This window comes from Bos indicus, chromosome 2 (assembly GCF_029378745.1).
Source record: "Bos indicus isolate NIAB-ARS_2022 breed Sahiwal x Tharparkar chromosome 2, NIAB-ARS_B.indTharparkar_mat_pri_1.0, whole genome shotgun sequence".
NCBI lineage: Eukaryota > Metazoa > Chordata > Mammalia > Artiodactyla > Bovidae > Bos > Bos indicus.
The window spans coordinates 35,906,861-35,926,363 of record NC_091761.1 but is presented as its reverse complement, the minus strand read 5'-3'; the positions used below and the strand labels follow the sequence as shown (position 1 = coordinate 35,926,363).

Sequence of the window (19,503 nt, the reverse complement as noted above, 5' to 3'; positions counted from 1 at the left end):
ATGTTGAGAAGTAAAACCATTAATTTCTTATTCCCTTCAGAACTAACACTGCACTTGGCCCATAAAATACTGATTGAATGAATGATAATCCAAGATGAATTTGTTTGCAAAGGTTCAAACTGCACTGTAGTCAGGATATACGAGTTCTACTCCTGGCTTTGTTACAGATAAGCTGAGTGATGTTGAAATATCCTCACCTCTAAGGTCCTTTACTAATATTCTGTGCTCCTTTTGTGATACATATGATATTACAGACATTATTTCATATCACTTCATCCAGAACACTAGTATCACATTACAGGATTCATTTAGAATAAATTTTCATGTTGCAGACACCAGAAAAAATTAGTGCAGGTTTCTGACAGGGACCCACCCATTTTTCTTTAAACTACGCAACTACAAACCTTAAGATACATAAAAAGAGAAACTCTCCAAGTGAACTATTAGCACCTAAAAGATCATAATGGTAACAGAGGGCAACAAACTGGTCATTTAGATTTTTAAAGAGCATATTTTACTGTGTCCTAGATGGGCCTTTAGCACACAGCAGCACTGTAAAGTCTAAACTGTGGTTTCTTCTATACAGGAACTTAACCTAGAAACCACAGAGCAAATTTTGCATGCTGTAATAAGTCAGGCAGGAAGGGGCTAAAAATATGTAAATTTGTCTACCCACAGCCAATTAGGTGAAAAAGACAAATCAAAATTAGAGGGCAAAAGAATGTTCATTAATAATTAGAACCTGTGGGTTTTCTAGATCACTGATATTTAAAACTAGATTGATTTCCCAAGTCAGTAATCTAGATTTCGTAAATGCTGCAAGAAATAATAAAATAGGTGGGAAAACTAAACTTAAAAGAGGAGCAATTAAAAACAAAACAGATAACAGATGGCAGATACTAATTTACTTTGTCTGAAAGTAACACATAGCATACCATCCCTAAGGACTTACTTGTTCACAGAATAAAAAAACATCATATGAAAACAATTCTGAAAACACTGGTGCAAGGTGTGCCACAGAATCTTGGAAAAGTCAAGATTCTGAAGGCAGGATGATGGAGCACTCAGGGTCAAAAGATCTAGGCCTTAGAACTGAGATTTTGAACAAACCATTCAGCGTCTCTGGATTCTAATTTCCTTAGTAAATTACATGGGTTGGACTAAACCATCTTTAAAGTCCCTTCCAACTCTAACAGGCCAAAGGGTTCCTTTAAAAAAGTGTTTCCCAAATTGTTCCACAGAATGTCTAGTAAATATTCTAGGTACCACGATCAAATAGTTTTGGAAACAATGAGAAACAAAATTTGGACAAAAGTCTTTACTGTAGGACTTCTCAGACTTTTTAATGCTGATTTCCACTATTACTCTCTAAGACAGTAACACTATATAGCATGTAGTGTTTCCCAAGTTTCTTTGAACACTAAATATTTTAATTCCAGAACACTTTTAACATTTAAAAGAACTCCAGAATCTTAGAGGACACAATTTGGGAAAAGCAGCTTTGAACGATAAGACTTTATAAACTTAGAATCACATGCTGAAGGAAACAAAATACTCATGTAATAGTTGGAAAGGGCACCCATTTCAGAAGCCATAACAATATCTCTGTAGTGTTTCTCTGTCATAAAGTCTGTCATTAATCCCTTGACCTTTTACTCTAGGAAGTAAAGGACAATGTAAGAATCATTTCCATTTATCAATGACAACTGAGTTATCCTTCTAGATCTTTCTCCTCAAAAAGTATTTTCTACTAATGAATAGAATGATCACAATCTTCCACTAATATTATCACTTTGTGATCCATCCACTGAGATCCTCTTGCGTAAAGTAACTTGTTAGGCGATATCCTAAGGAAGAAGTGAAGACAGAGCACCTGTGCCAGATAATGGGTCAAGTGCTGTCATGCCTATGACTTCATTGAATCATCTCAATTACATTAAGTAACTATTTTACTTCGTTTTGCCACTGAGGAAATCAAGACCCAGGAAGTTTAAGAAATGAGTTCACAGCAATAGAATAAATGATGAAGTTGGGATCCACACCCATGTCCACCTTTTTTTCCTTAAAAGCAACTTAAAATGTTTTGAAATAGTTTGATGGTATGTTTTAAAACTTAATTTCAGCTTGTGGTTCAGTTGAAAACATGAATTATTTTGGTTTGTGGTTCATGATTGAAGTCTGTTTGATATATGCTTTGATTTACACAAATATCTGAACAGTGGTTTTAGGGAGGTAAAAACTATACAAGAGCCACATCTTAATGATTAGAACCATCTGAGCATTTCTGGTATTCCAGGCAGACACACTGGTATCACCTTATTTAATTCTCCCAATAACTCTACAAGATTAAGATCTTGGGACTACTACTTCTTCAAGATCACTCCCCTTCCCTGACTCCCAGGGGCTTACCTTTTTATCTTACCAGGATCCCCAGGATATTCCCTGTTCTCCAAATTCAGTGTCTCTTTTGATCTCACCTGTCTCCTTTAACCTTCATAAAAATACTCTCAATTTCCACACCTAATCCCTTTTGTTGTTGTTATTCAGTCCCTCAGTTGTATCTGACCCTTTGTGACCCCATGGACTGCAGCACGCCAGGCTTCCCTGTTCCCTACCATCTCCCAGAGTCTGCTCGAACTCACGTCCATTGAGTCGGCAATGCCATCCAGTCATCTTGTTCTCTGTCATCCCCTCTCCTTCTGCCTTCAGTCTTTCCCAGCACCAAGGTCTTTTCTAACAAGTAGGCTCTTAGGTGGTATCAGGTGGCCAAAGAACTGGAGCTTCAGCATCAGTCCTTCCAATGAATATCCAGGATTGATTTCCTTTAGGATTGACTGGTTGATCTCCTTGCATTCTCATTACCCAGATGCTTTCCGTCATTTCTTGCTGGAGAAGGATCAAAACACCCTGCCAACTCAGACCCCTGCTTTCCCAGGGGCCCTCACTATAGCTCAGTCATCCTTTTACCCATCTCTATTTGAACACTCACCAAATTCTCAAGAGCGACTATTCTAAATCTTCTGTTACACTCCTTAGGCCTACAATCTCTCTCTTTTTTTTTTTCTTTCAATCATAACAGATGACCTAGCCTCTTTACTGAGATGCAAGCTTTTGAAAGGTTGTGCTTCACTGGCCTCCTTACTCCTCCTAACATCTCTAGCATAACCAATCTCCTCTTTCCTGTATCTTGGTCAGGCAATTCTCTCAGATCCCTTTCCTATAAGACTAACCTCAATCTTTCTTAAAAAATAACAAAGAAAATAAGACCTAGTTCCAGCTATTCTGTGCTTTCTATTACCTTGCTCTACTTACAACCAGTCAGATACTAAGATAATCTTGCGTCAATATTGTCTAAAGGGACTCTGCCTTTGGACATCCAATTTTTCTAAAGACACACCCTCTTCACTTACGCATTCCTTACACTCTTTGGCATGTGCTTCTTCCGTGCTCACCCCTGATCCCCTTCCCTGTCTACCACACACAAACTACTGAAACTTCCATCTTGAGTGCTTTCAAAAACCTTCCAATGGACATTCCCAACGCCCTCTACTACATCATTGTCTTCTAGGCAACACAAAGAGAGCTGACCAGCTATTCTAGAGACTCCGCTCTTCTTAGGCTTCTGTGATAATCTCTTGATTCTCCCAATATTTTGCCGTTTCTTTCCCCCGCTTTGCCTAATGCTCATCCTTCTTCCCACAGGTTCTCAAACCTGTGCTCCCCTAGGTCTGTCCAGATCCTTCTGGACACCCTCTCTTCCTGAACTGCTTTAACCTGTTCCAATGTGCCTTCTATTAAGTTTCAGGAGGTTCTGAGCTTCCTGCCTAGTTCTGTCTTTCTTGTTGGAAATTTCTGCCTACAGTTGGCAGGTGGGAAGGGTGGTAATGTGTGATTTGTGTGGCCAAATTAAAATGGCCAAACCAAGCTTACGGTCTTTCCTCAGAAACTAATTTATTGTGGCAGGGTGACTTCTCTAACCCCTTTGCCACCCAACCTGCCATCTTCCATACTTCTGTATGGGTGGGAATATTTAGTATAACCAAATGCACTTGTTATACTACAGATGTTATAAATGACATGTACTATCAACAAACAACCTGCTGGATAAGTACTCCAAAGAATGCGAGGATCCAGGCCAAACATGAAATGAGCACACCCATGTGACAAAGTCTCTACACTAACTTTAAGACAATCTCAGGGAACCAGTAAAAATATTTACAACCATCTCTTGGATCCAAAATGAGTTCTTGAAGAGGTTTGCACAAGGTGCCACTAGCCTTTTCGCCTGGATGATTCTTCCTTAAGAGACTGACATGGACACTGAAGGACCCTTTGCATCTCTGGTGTCTGGACTTTGAATGTCACTAGAATTTAGAACCTAACACCCTTCTCCAATTAATTTTTGTGCCTTAAAAAATGTAGACAATCCTTGTAAGAGAATGGCTGAATTCTATCTTATCACTGAGCCCAGAGCAAGTAATGGAGCAGAAACTTCACTTCCCCATTCATTCAAGACAAGATTCTTTTTTCACCAATGCCACCTCCAACCAGTCACCAGCTAAATCCTGTCAATTCTCTCTGTGCAATGAATTGAATCCACTCCATCTATTACGTTCACACAGCTATTACTCCATTTTACAGCTTTGTCTCAACTGTCGCCAATACTTTTGAGCTAGGGCTCTCCTCTCATCTGGGCTTCCCAGGTGGCAAAGTGGTAAAGAATCTGCCTGCCAATGCAGGAGAGACAAGAGACACAGCTTCGATGCTTGGATCGGGAAGATCCCCTGGAGGAGGAAAGGCAACCCACTCCAGTATTCTTGCCTGGAAAATCCCACGGACAGAGGAGCCTGGCGGGCTACGTTGGACACAACTGAGCACAGCCCAGCAGCTCCTCTCATACACCTTAGCAAGCTTGACTCTATCCCTGCTCTGCCCCCCAAGCTCTACTCCGCAGTCCAGCTCACCTAGATTACTCACTCTTTCCCTAAAAGAGCTCAGGTATTTGACCAAACAACAAAACGAGGCAATGCTGCTTTCCTTCTATTTCTCCCTCATACCCAACACCTCTTCCTTCCATCTGCCAGGGCTCTCTCCTTTCTCTCTGAAGTCCTGTAGCCTCTATCGAGTTCACCTCAAATATCCTGATAAACTGAAAATCCCCCTGGATTACAAAGTAACAGCTTTAATGATTCTTACAGAAACCCTCACTGCCCCATTATATATTACAGCTATCTGTGAGGAAGCCACTTCTCCAGCCCCACTGCCCTTTCAAAAAGCTATACTGAAAAGAAAGTGTGTGATGAAGATAACCATAAGTATTTATGATAAAAAAAATCCAAAGGATTATGACATGAGTAGTAGAGCAGTCTTGGTTCATGTTTAGTACAGAAATTAAATGTTAGGGAATTTGTCCACAAAACAGCTGTACTGAAATGCAGTTATAAGTCAAATAACAACAAGAGAAAACAGAGGTAATTCCTCAATATTTTGAATAGCTCCTTTCCTGAAAAGTGATCTAGCAAATGAAATTCCATACATATAGCAATATTTTCTCCTTGCTGACTCATATAAAGTGGTGTCCTAAAAATGCTTTTTAAAAAGTACAGAAGTCTTGTTGAGCATGTATAAAACAGGAAAATATTGAGTTCATAAATATAAAAACTATGTGTCAGAAATAGGTGATTTCCAGAAACGTGATACAGGAATTCACAGTAAAAATAAGAATGCATAGACACTTGTAAAGAATAGGAAAGGACCACATCTCAAAGGTCAGACATAGAAACAAGTAGTACCTACACGCTAGGCTGAAATTCTCATTGACTTGAAAACTCAACTTTCACTGCAATTTTTAAACCTTAAAAATAGTATAATTTTCTAGATTTTTCTTTTCACTTTATCTTTTTCTTGATAACCAAAGGACTGTATGTTCATGTGGAGACCAAGGGGGACTGGAAGGTTGAAAAACAAATGTAAAGAGAATCATGAAAAGTAAATCATTCATGGTTCCATCTACCAACAGAGGAAAACACTTGTTAATATTTTTGGCATATTTCCTTTCAGCCTCTTTTTTTAAAATGCATTTTTGAAGCTGTACTGTATGCACAATTAACAAGTGTAAATACGATTTCCCCAGTTTACACTACATTGCTTTGTATATCCATATACTTAATAAAGTGGAGCCAAGATATATTTCTATTTATTAGAGCACTACTATATTTACAAGTTTTGTTGTAGCTGCTATTTAATAAGTGTTAAAAAACAATAGTTACATTGATTCATTATTTCAATACAGAATTTAGTTTGCTCCATTTAATGTTTCCACCTTGTCCTAACTTCAGGAAAAGCTTATTACTTCCTTCCTCATGCTATGTCTATCTTATTTTAAAATTTACCAAGCTTTTAGAATGTATTAAGCAAAGCATTCTCTACAGACTGGAGTTTAAAAACAAACACCCACTGAACACCTACAGATGTCTAAGGAGAAAAAAAATGTTTATTTTTCTGAGAAAGGCAAAGATGGCACCTTTGAAAACCAAATATACAAACAAGACAAAGGAAAGAATTCAGGAAATCATCATGCATATACTAATAATCAAATCTGTCTGCTTTTGAGCAAATTAAAAGGCAGCATTTTTCATTAACAACAGTCACTAATGCTCTTTTTTCCCCATTCTCCAGTCATATATTTGCATAAAATAAAGAACAGAGAGTTGAAAGGCTTTCTTTCCCCAAAGACATGGCAAATTCTGCAAACAAGAGCATAATACAGGACCACTGTCTTAAAATATGGTGGGATGTTCTTTTCTACATCTTTTCTGGATTTTTTTTTTTTTAATGTGGTTGAGTCTTGTTTTCAAGCTCCAGATCCTTACCCTTTGGGAGGTTGCCCCCACTTTCTAAACAAAGTCCATTCTTAGAGGCTGTGTCAAGGTCCCCCAGGATCACACAGTGCCTCCCAGGACCACCCGCTGGTGCTTGCTTGGTAGGGACATTAATAATAATAACACCTTAGAAGGATTAACAACAACAACCCTGTGGAGTGTGCACTATTATCTTTATTTAACAGAAACTGAGGCTTTGTGAGGTTAACTGAAAAAGCAGGCAAGTGACAGAGCCAGAACTTAAGCTGGGGGGTCTTTCAGTGAGGTTGAGTGATGGTTAATGAAGTTAAGATGTGAAATCTGCATTACCGGGGCTCAAGGAATATCCTAAGAGGCAAGATTTTAGGAGGAAAACATGGAAATAATTTTGTTTACGATTATCATCTCTTTTATAACTTGTTTTAAAAAGTGAGTTGGGTTCCCCAGAAATAGATAGGATTATTGGATTTGGCAAATAAAAACACACAGTACTGTGCAATATTCAAGATGTACTTACACTAAAATATTATTCATTGTTTATCTGAAATTCCAGTTTAACTTGGTGTCCTGTATGTTATCTGACAACCCTAGAGCAAAGGCCTTCATGAAACAAACAAAAAACACTAATAAATTACAGAGCTAGAATTCCCAAAGCCGAAATCTGGGGTGCTCTGTGCGCCACATGTCTTTGGGAGGCCAAGGAAAGGGAAGTGTCGAGAGGGCTACAGCTGTTCTTGACTGAGCTTCCTTCTTTTTCCTGGTAGCAGACAGAGCTTTTGACTCCAGAGACCAAGCTTTCACCAGCCAGGCCGTTTAAATTCACTGCCTCAAAATTCCTGACCTTTTCCTACTTTACACGGCCGTTGTGAAGATTAAATATAGCTGAGGTTGGGAGGGGATATCATATATATCTTTAAATATTTATTGGCAGAGTGCTTTGGAAATACATTCTCAGAAACTTGGACGAGACAGTCTCCCCGCCACTCCTCCAAGAAAGGGCTTGCAAAGTATTACCAATATATGGTGAGCCCAGTTAACAGTAGACTCTAAAAGGAAGGAAAGAGCAAAAACAAGAAACATGTTTAAAACCTGACGTGAACTATGGAAAATGTGGTGAGATGCCAAAAGGGATACCTAGAGAAAAAATTGGATATCACTAATGATGAATTCCATACTTTCCAAATGGCTATGGATTCTTATTTCAAACATTACCTCGACGCATAAGGACTACTGAATCACAAACACATTGGAACAGCCTAGTAGAGAACCAGGAATTGGTATCTTCTGGATACCAATTTAACTATCTGCTAACTTCTTCTAAAAAAAACCTCCAATATCAGTGGCTTGAGGTTTACTTTCTTTAAAACAGACAAACAAAAAACACAATAAATTGGAACTGGCTCATTCAGTGTTCATTTAAACATTTCTCTGAACAACTTTAATCTTCAAACTTTAACAAAAACCCAATCTACTACACATAAATTGCTGTGAACAGAAACTGCTTGAAGAGGATTAATCACCAGCTTTGTATGTCATCCTCTAACACGGCCAAATACTGAATCACTGTTGAATTCTTCACGTGCAGCTACACCCAGTTAATCTTCAAGAAAGCAGCAAACTGTGTAAATCTATTTAAACTGAGGAGACAAGTACTTCACTCATCAAAAGTTAGCAACTCTTATCAAGTACAGCTATTGGTTGGCAAGATCATTTGGAAAGAAAAGAAACACACACACGCAAATTCTTATATTCACTCCTCTACCCCAAAGGACCCAACTGCAAACCACCGGGCAAAAAAAGAAGACTTTCTCAAAACCCTAAAGAAGGACATGCCTCAATTTGTAAAAAACCAAGCATATGACATAACTGAGTCAACTACCTCAAGAAAGCAGTTCCATAATGGAAGTAAGGAAACACCAAGGGGGAAGTACTTAATAAAACAGTTGAAAATAAAATGGAAATATTTATTTTCTCTAATTAAGGCCTTTTCAGCACAAAGCACTTTTTCGACGGAAACATACTAAAATATTTTCACAATTACAGAAGTGGTTTTCATTTTGGTTGTGGGGTGTTCTCATATAATCAGACTAGGTTTGCTTAATATCCTATATCTGAAAGTCACAGTTAACAATAATTGGCCACACAGGCTTTTCCACTGAGACTAGAGCCAGCAATCTTTGCCTAGATACTGCCTCCTGGGTTATCACTCCACTCAAAGCATCTTACTCTGACCCGAGCCGAGCAGGTGTATTTCTAACAAGCTCGTAGGCCTGTGATACAGGAAAATCCTGTTTATTCTGGATGATGCCAGAGATCAGTGCTCCTTGAGGCCCTCCACACACAACATGGAGTAGGAGGAGAATGAGCATCACCCACTTCTGCTTTAACTGAAACTGGCTGACTCCAATATTTGTAAAGTTCTAAGAAGAAATCATAAAATCACTCCAAAAAGCAATCTTTTGACATTGATGCCAATCCCCAATATTCTGAACTCACTATCCAAGTCATCCACGTCATCATTCTTCACCTTCAACTCCCTTACCATCCCTCCACCCTGTACCCCAGCCCACAGTCCAGAAAGGTGGGAGGAATCCCTAAACCAGACTTTCTGAGACTAGAAGGGTGATGGGCAGTGATGTGGAGAAGCTCTGAGTTTTCATTGAAATGTGCACGTGATACGCAGGCTGCCGAGGTGTGGTAGTTTAAAGAGCTTGACTGCCAGGGTCCAAATCCTGGCTCTGCGCTTTGGGTCATACAGACTGAGCACGGAACTTAAACTATGTCTCAGTTTCCTCAACTGTAAAAATAAAGATATTATTACCTGCCCTGTAAGACTGTCAAGATGACTAAATGAGTTAATCCACCCAAAGCACTGAGAACAGCAATCCACAGGCTGTAAGATGCTCAATGATGGTTTGCCACTAATATATATGTATAATACAAATGTGACTCTGGCTTATTTTTTTCCAAAGGTGATTTTCAAGTATTCCTCACATTCAGTGTTTTCCTCAGGCAAGTTATCTTGAATCAGCTCTAACAGCTGATTATATATTTCTACATTAAACTCAAACTGCACTATACACCTAAAACGTACCTATTCTTTCATCTAAATGAACAGAGTAATGTGAACTGAAAGGTGCAAGCTTGATATCACAAAATCTTCTAAGAAGCATTAATTAGACTTCCCATTTAGACTATGCCAGGATGAGATCACAAAGTCACTCATGGTAACCAGGTCCCCGCGCTGGAAGTGTGTTTTCCCAGTGAATGGCTAAATACTAACAAAAGAAACCTTTGACTCAAAATACCACTGGTACCCAGGGTCTTGTGTCTGTATAATGCCTACACATTCATTTCTTTCTTCGCCTATAGAAAAAAAGAGTCTGTTTGTTTTTCTGATTCAGTCAGCCCTTTTAGTCTCTGAATCTAAGGAGAGCTCAGTGAAAAGAAGAGCATCTTATCAGCGTGCTCCAGACCAGCAGGCTGTCCCCCTCCACACACAAAACCTCCAGCCCCTCACAGCAAAAGGCCTCGCCCTCAGAGCTTTTTCCCCATTTCAGAGCTAACACCCCGCCGGGTTTTGACAACAAATAAATGAATACACAAGGCCCTTACATAATTAGCCATCTTTTCAGGTAGAGGGAGGTGGGTGGGGGAGGAGGGTTCAGGAGAATATTCATTGTAAATTGGCTTCGTTTATGAAGTTGATGTAAGTGTACTGGATCTCAGGTATTTCTTTTAAATGAGGCCACAGGAAGAGTTCAGAGATGCCGGTTTCTGAATCTTGACAATTTTAGTCTATACTTCAACCAAGACACAAATGCAGTTTTTTGTTTTTTTTTTTTTTTAATTAAAAGGAGGGACTTTTCTTAAGCCAGGTAAAAGTTCCATTTACTTGGGCAGGAAGGGAACACAGACTAGGTGTGTTTACTGTCTTTTTAAGGGGAAGCTAACAAGTGAAAGATACAAGGGCCAGAAAACAATACTTTTGGACACTGTCACTCTGTTCAGAAAATTAGGACCACTTTCAGACATACTTATGCTAAGACATGCCTTCCCTCCCCCAAAATGAGTCTGAGAACAAAAAGGACTAAACATAATCAATAACCCTGTGAACGCCTTTAGGAAAGCCACCAGGCATCGCTGTCATCTGTCATGATCTTAACAGAGCCATGGTCTGCATGGAAGGATACAGTTTGATTGAATCATTATGGGGGTAATAACTTAATTGATTTGTCTCAGTGGCTAAGGATGTAGACAAGAGATACATTATGGAAGAAAAATATCTGCAATCGTGTTTTTGTTTTCTCAACAAGCATCTTGCCACTGACCTCTAAATCAGTTTAACCTTTTCTAAACAGACCTGCACATTTTTTACATAATTTAAGGCTACGTTTTGTTTTTGCTGCTGCTGAAAGGCTCTGTGAGATTTATCACAACATGGCTTCAGTAACCTTCTTTTAAAAACAAAGATGAAAAACAAAACAAAAGGCTATGAATATAAGCTTCCAGCTCCACTCATTTTCCCGGCAGGGGATTTTGATCTAACCACTAAAGTGCCTTTGGAGTTCAATCTGTTAAAAAATGTATGAAACGGTATTAAAATAGGAAAAGGCATGTGTATGACTCAGGCTTATCCAAGTATCTCTGCAACTAGATGTCACAGGATTCCCCTTTGCTGCTGGAAACTGAAAACCTTGAGAAAGTGACAGTAGAAGTTCCTGTTTCTTTTTCTTTCTTTTTTTAATATATAAATGGGAGGGGGAGCGCGCGCGAACACACACACACACACACACACACACACACACATATTGGTCTTCCGGGTTTAGTACGAATCGGGTAGGTTCTTTGAGGTTCCAAGTGAAGATTGTTGTAGCCCAATGTTACGACTTATTATCTTACTCTTACACACACAAAGGTTTCCAGAAAAAAACCCAAACTTGTTGCAGAGCTAGGCGAAGCCCCCAGCCCGGAGCGCTCCTGCTCTCGCCGCGCCGCCGCCCCTTCCCCTTCCTCCGCGTCCTGCCCGGCCCGGCCGGCGGGAGCGAGGGCATCTCCCCAGCTAAGGTCAACGGCCCGAGCCGTCCCCGCGGGCCGCCTCCTGCGAAACAAGGTCACCGCCCAGCCCGGTCCCTCCGAGGAGGACAGCGGAGTCTGGCCGGGCGCTGCCGCCTTTTGTAGATCGGGGTGGCCGGCCTCCGCGCGGCATCCCCGCCGCCGCCTCACCTGCTTGCGATAGGGCGTCCTGCAGCTGCTGCTGCCCCCGGGGTTGCCGCTGCTGCTGGGGAAGATCATCGCGGCGGGCGCGGGCGGCGGGCGCGGGGCAGCCTCGCCGCGAGGGGGAGGGCGCAGGGAGGGGGCCGGCCGGGGCCGCGGCCGCTCCGGGAACTCCCTCTCGCCGCGCGGCGGCGGCCGGCGGGGGCTGCAGCTCCGGGCTGACTTCTCCTCCGCCCTCGACCTCCCGAGTCGCCTAAAAGTGCGGCGCGGCGGCGGCGGGCAGAACTCGGGCAGCTCGGGCGGCCGCCGCCCTGCGTGCCATGGACGGGAGTTCGCGCGCGGAGCTGGCGGCGCCGCGGACTCTCCCGGCGGCAGCGGAGGAGCAGCGCCGCCGCGTCCCCACCTACCGCGGCCTCAACCACCGCCCCGAGAGCGCGCCCGCCGGGGGCGGGGAGGCGGCCGCGCACCGCCTCGCGCCGCGCCCAGGCCCACCCGCGCCTCCCCGCCCTCTCGCCCGGCGCCGCGCCCGCCGCCCCGCCGGCCCGCCGGCCGGCCCCCAGGCGCTCCCTCCCGGGCTCGGGGCCGGGGCGGGGGCCACGCGGCCGGGGAAGCCGCCGGCGCCCCCGCTCCGGTGCAATGGTTGGGTCTGGCTCCCCGCATGCCGCACATTCCTTGGAGTAGCCACCCCCCTCCTCTTTTCTTTTTTTTTCTCCTAGATTCTTGGCCTCAGCACCCGCTGCAGCTTTGCACCCCGGCTCGAAGCCCCTTTTCAGGGCACCGCGTCGGGGATCACGCTAACACCTGGGTAGGAAGCCAGCTGGTCCCAGTTCTATCTTTTCTTTCATCCTTCCAAACTACCCCCCCCCATCCCCCCTACCGTCCACCCTCCCAGAAAAGGTGCGGGCGATCACACCTACTTCAGTGAACACACCAGCCTTCCATCAAACCTCTGCAAATCCCCGTTCCCCCAATTCGCACGCGAAAATTTTAGCAGAGAAAATAAGTCTCCACTCCCCACCCCCTCACCGCAAACACGCACAGTAAAGTTCGTGCTTCATTCCTATGCCAGAGTTTGGCAAGCTTACCTTCGAGATGCCAAAATCAAACAGCGAAAATCATTTCAAGCCATCGGTTTAGCAAGCCTTCTCGAAAACTGGAAGAGTACGATCCTTCTATATTTAATTATTAGATACGACACAAATGTGTTCCACTGAAGGGACACAGAAACTGCAAAACAGGGACAAAGGGAGGAGGTAGTTTCCTTTGTTTTTTCAACTGAAATTATTTAAGGCGATTCAAGATGCCCCCACTTTTTTTTTTTTTTTTTCTGATCAGCTTTGCATTCGTTAGCATATCAAGCCCAGATAGAACCTGAGCAATGCAGATGGCCTCTAGAGCAAGTTCCACAGGCAGTGTGTGGATGGGCCACTGGGACAGTTGGCCTGTTCAGCAGAGACTATCAGGGATAATATTACCACACTAAGCAGTCAATATTACAGCGTTCTTCCTTGGCCTCTGGCCTCTAACGCCTCCCTGGAAAGGGCCATCTGCCATGATAATGAAAAATCCTAACTCGGCTAAGAAGTGAAGGCACTCAACTTCTGGCTGCCCTAAGGAAAACAAAGTGGCCCCTATGGAAATCGAATCTTCTAGCAAAGCTGTGACCATTCAAGGGTGTTACCAGCAGCAAGGAGCTGAAAAATATCCAACCTAGATAGCCTTCCCACTGCTGACCTCGGGAACCACCTCGGTATACAGAGGGGCTCCGAACATTTTCTGACAAAAGTGATGAGAACTATCAAGTCTCACCTACTTAAAAACTATATACACAAACTATACATATAATTTCTAATTCTTCTCGTTAAAAAAAGAAAAAGCAGCAGCAGTAACCTTACTCTAAGCACAGCACTAGGTGCACAGTTTGGCAAGTAAGAACTTGCTAAATAACATTCAGAGAAACGTATCTGTTATTTTAAATGATTGAATAAAAACAATGCAACTAACATTCAGTTCTGTGTTAATATATATACTATTTAGGACTACTCCATGCCATTTTGGCTGCTCCTTTGCTGTCTCCAGGCACTAGGTCCTTTTACCACAAGTCATCAAACACAGGTATAAAATAGAAGGCTTTAGGTAGAACTGTTCCAGTCATAGATGCCTTTTGCTGAGAACTTAATGCCCAAGACCCTAGCAGTTCAAACCTGTCATCTATGGAAAAAATTCCATGTACAACCTCAGTTGTCATGACTGGTCTCTTAGGAAACCACAGTCTAAACCACAAAAGAACAGCATAGATTAATTTTTCTATGGTTCTGCTCTAAGGTCATGATGCTTTGGATATTGTGCTCTTCTAGAACGGGAAGACTTGATTTGATACCCTGCAGTTGTTTTACAGGGTTAAGACAAGATTGTAAATGATAATACAATTTAAATTGGACTACAAGAGCAATTCTAATAACTAGGTAACTAAAATATACTAAGAACATTAAAAATATTTCAAGGACTATTTTTAAGAATAAAAATGATATCTAAATAGCAACAAAACAAAATGTTCTATATGGTGGATGGCATAAAAGGAAACAAGGAAAGGTATATATTTATACAAGGTCTACAAGCCAGGGTTCAAAAGTTCCAGACGCAGGAAGGTACTACACACTTAACTAAGCACTGCAAAGAAAGGAGAAGATTGATTTTCCACCCTCAATGACTATAAAATGTAAAATATAACAAAGTCACTAAAACCCAAATAATTTCAACCTAAGAGAAATAACAAATATTAAACCATATATATAATATATACATATATAATCAATTATAAATACTCACAAGTGATTATTTATAAATGGCTACAAGAAGAGACACTAGTGAGATTCATCTAGGAAAGTATATTTGACCTTTGAAAAAAATATATTTTAGGACAAAGCAAGGAAGCATTCCAGAGAAACTCTTAAGTTATCGTGGTCAAAATTAGAGCTTTGGAATCTGCCCGGTAGATGCTCATCTTTCTGAAAGGGAAACTGAGACTTTGTTGAGTGGGCAGACAATATCCTCCACAGCCCGGCTCAGCTGGTGGGTAAAGCTGTGGGAATCTGACCCAAGAGCAGTCAATCCAGAGATAGGCCAGTGACCTATGACATGGCTGGGACTGAAAAAATGAGCAGAGCCAATCAGATCCTCACCCCTGGGAATCTGATTCAGAAAACTGAACCAGTTAGGGAAGGGGCAGAAACTGCAAGAGTGCCAGGGGTAGAGTTGAGGCCACAAAAAGCCAAAACCATGCGCAAGCCAAGGTTATGAGGAAGCAGAAACTATGAGTAACAGGAAGCTGACTGGCAGCAAACGGAGAGGCAAGCAGATGCCAGGAGCGGGTGAGCACTTGGCGGGGACATGATGAAGTCCCTGAAGCTGCTCTGGCTCTTCAGACTGACAACAGCCCCTCTGTGTGTATGGGTAACCAGCCCCACCCCTCGTTCTTCAGATAGCTTAAGTGAATCTGAACTTTGCAATCCAAGGGACAAAATTAAACAGCCAAACCCATCTGGCTCCACATTTCAGCTTTCCAGTGACTAGCCACATGGCTTTGGGCAAGCCAGTTAACCTCTCTGAGTCTCAGACTCCTCGCTGACTGTCCTAAGTGTATCTATGGTACTCCAACCAAAGTGCCCCACTCAATAAATGGCAGCTATTATTATTGTTTTCTCAGGTTTTATAGTGGTGTTTGTAGACTTAAGTGGGTATACTGTGTAAATAACTGCTATTAGTAAGGCTGGCTGATCATCAAAGAGCAGGAGCAAGGGAGCAGGTTGAATGGACAAGTTAAAAAAACCAAATTTAGGTAAGGAGAGCCTGTGTCTTTGAGAACTGTTTGCTGAATGGCTGAATGAAGATGCTTTCCAAGGCTTAATCCTAAGAGGTTAAAAAAGTTGTCTGACAGAAGGTCTGTTTCAAGAGCCTAGGTGAACTCAAGGTTTTCTCCCACGTTTGTTTTTGTCCTGTTTCCTTTAAAGAGGTTGTATGTTGGACCAGGGCCATTTCTGTATGAATGGGAAGACTGTGCGTGCTATCAGAGATCACACTGTGAGGCAGGAGGAGGCTATGAATGAGGCTAATAAGGACAGAGCCATCAGTACATGCAGGAGCCTGCAGCCTCCTAGAGGAGATGAGATTTCGTGATTCCCAAGTGTTTGTAAAACCACAATTTGAGAATCTGAATTGAGAAGACATTTGTCCCATAGAAATATTTTGAAAATGAGACTTTCATTTATAAATTTCACATCTCATTTCACTTTCACAACAACCCTATGAAGTTGGAAGGGTTATTAGGCTTCATTTACCAATGAGAGGAAAACAAGTGAAGACTCACTGACTTAACCATAGAGTTAGGAAGAAGCAAGCAAATGTTCAAACCCTGACTGAGTAAGGCTTAAAAGATCCTGTCCTGTGCTCCTTCAACACTATAAAGCTGGGACTCAAAAAAGCCTTATAAATAATGCTCCAATTCCCAGGTGAGTACTTGTAACCCCTACAGCACTGAGTTGCTGGACACGAATAATGCAAGGCATTAAGTGATAAGTGCCAGCCAAGTGGTACAGACAATTACGCACTGTGCAAGTCCACTGCAGGGTGAGATCAATACAGGATATAACAAGGGCGTGGGGAGCTCAGCTGTATAAATGTTTTTGTTTGAGGGACATTCAGAAAGAAGCATTCTGCAGATGAGAAAAACAAAAATGTGTGAGTGTGTGTGTCCGTATAAGAGAGAGAGAGGGGTGGTATGAGAGAGAATGTAGACATGGGGTGACTGCTGTTGAAATCATCACTTACTGATAAACTCCTTAAGGCAGAAGGAAAATCAAAAGGTAGGGGAGCCCCCCATTCCAACACATGTTACTGAGCCTCATATAGGAAAGAAAGAAGCCTTTGAATAAAATAACTCAAAGAAAGTGTGGTGGGAGAGCTAAACTTTGAAAGAAGGGGGGAAAACAGGGTGGGGGGAGGCGTGTAGAGAAGATGTCCAATGAGATAATAGAATACCTCTGTCAACAAAAGAGCAGACCTGTGGTAGGTTCTAATCCTCGATTGGTGCTAAGGCATTTCAAGCACCCTTTTTTATCTGAGTCACATTAAAAACAGAAAATAAGAGGGGGAAAAAGTTATCCAACATTACTTTACATTACAATATTTAAGGAATAAAATATAACCACATAGTAGGTGTTAGTGTAAGCAGCTCAAACTTTAAAAAATGTGTTTACAAAAGCCTCTAGCTCCCAGCAAAGCAGGAAAAAAAGAAAAAAGAAAAATATGAGGTCAGCAGATTCTTCAAATTTCTGTTCTTTCTTGATACAAAATAGAGTTGATAAAGTATCCTATTTCTAAAGGAGCAGCAATATTTTCTATTACTTACTCTTTTGCTTTTTAAAAAATTCTACAATCTTATTCTAGACCTAAAGTCTCCCTAGACACATATAAAATCACTTGTGTATAAAAATGAAACTACTATAATAAAATAAAACTGTAGCTCTATAGCTATAATCCTGGAAGACATATAGAAGAACAGAAACATGGCCAAATTCTGATGAGTCTTATCAAAAGCAATATTCTAATGATTCTTAAATTTGTCCTGGTGAACAAAACAGAAGAAATGGGCTTTGCCCTACTGCAGCTTCTCTGTATGGACTAAAAAATGTCATTTATTGAGTAACTACTATATTCTAGGCATTTTCTCAGCAAGTTCCTCTCTCCCGCCCTCATTCTCTCTCTTTCTCTCTCTCTCTCTCTCTCTCTCTCTCTCTCTCTCACACACACACACACACCCCCCATGAGAGAATAATAATTAGCCCATTTTACTAAAGGGAAAAGTGAGGCTCACTGTTGGGCTTCCCTGATGGTTCAGGCTTAAATAACCTTTCCAAGGCCACAGATCCAATATATGATGGAGCTGAGGTTTGAACTTAGGTCTTTCTGACTCCAAATTGCCTACCCCCAATGATACTCCTGATGACTGTTATTACTATGATCTACAGTTCAAATCCAAACCCTGTGGGGGAAAACCTAAGAGCCCAAGCCTGGGTGTGCATCTCAGCTTTACCGATTACCAACTACATGACTTGGGCAAATCACTTTTTAAAAGATAAGAAATTACACTGAATTTCCATTCAGTTTCTTATGAGGACAAAGTTTTCAATATTAGATTATGCACTTAATAGTACAAATACATATTCTGACCCAACCTAGCTCCTAAATCTTATTCAATTAATGGTTGCTAAGATATAACTCCTCTTACAACCACTAGTCTTACTCTCGGGGATAGTTGGTAGAATGGAGTTGGGAGAGAAGCAGAAAAGAACCTGGGTTGGTGATTATATAAAAGGTTTTTCCAAAATCCTGAACTGAAACTGAGAATAGAATTTCCCTCGCAATCTAGTGGGAGACCATATTCGAGATTAGCTTCATTATGGGACTCATAAATGCTTATCAGACAACTAACATCCTAATCATCATTTAGGATATTTATTTCTGTGGCACAACATCCTCTAAATTTCAAACAAATAATTTACACTTAAAAAAATTTTAGGTATAGCCTATCATAAATTAGTTACGTCCTTGCTCTTGCAGATTAGTTAATAAAATCAAAGCTCACTCAAATTCCTGGCATAGGTTCTCTGTAAGTTAAATTTCTTTCCTATGTTTTTCTATAAAAATAGGAAAAAATAGTCTGTAGTAATCAGACTATGTGTAAAGGATAAGCTGAAGTGAGGCAGGGAGGGGGTGATGTGCTGTGGAAACAGCTAATTATATTCACCTCTTCCTACATGACTTGGGAAGAGACAGAAAGTACTTAGGAAGTCTACAGAATTTGTGAAAAACTAGAGCCAAAAAAAAAAAAATCTCTAAATCATGAAAAACAAAACTCAAATCTGGAGTAACCATCACCTTTCCATAGGTAAAAATCAACTGTTTGAATGAAAATTTGGAGAGGCTGAACAACTACCTTGGACAAACAAAACCCTCATATAAGCCAAGAACGACAAACGGCATAAGACATTCCTAAATGCTGGGAGACATAAACAATGTCTATGCAAAACCTGGGATCCACAGCACAAATTAGGGTTTAAAGCATTCAAAATACAGAAGAAAAAAACAAAAAAAACAGTTTCCTTTCTCTTTAGTTGCTAACAGGAGCATTAAGTTAATTTTACCTGAAGAGGAGGATAACAGAATAATAAGTGAGAATGCTAAAAAGCTTTCTATTCTCCACTAAATTATAAATGTTAAGGTTCACATAAGAAAATATGAAATTAGAATAAATTTCTATTCAGATGGGGTAGATGAAGGCAAACTTTCCAGTAACAGCATATTTAGTTAAGAGTACTGCAAAGGGCTACATAAGGAGCTTATAAAAATTCCCTACCCTGAGTGTCTG

At 41.3% G+C, this 19,503-nt stretch overlaps 1 protein-coding gene across 9 annotated transcripts in view; it reads right to left on the bottom strand.

Annotated features, from left to right (window-relative positions):
- RBMS1 (RNA binding motif single stranded interacting protein 1) overlaps nucleotides 1-19,503 on the bottom strand; it is a 220,137-nt gene that overhangs the window by 121,363 nt on the left and 79,271 nt on the right. For 2 of the 9 annotated variants that reach the window (XM_019971900.2, XM_019971909.2), the window contains exon 1: nucleotides 12,087-12,442. The exons of the other annotated variants lie outside the window; for them this stretch is intronic. In XM_019971900.2, coding sequence (XP_019827459.1) covers nucleotides 12,087-12,155 — 69 coding nt within the window. In that variant the 5' untranslated portion in view covers nucleotides 12,156-12,442. Of the gene's footprint in view, nucleotides 1-12,086; nucleotides 12,443-19,503 lie in introns of those variants that run through there. 9 annotated transcript variants of the gene reach the window in all.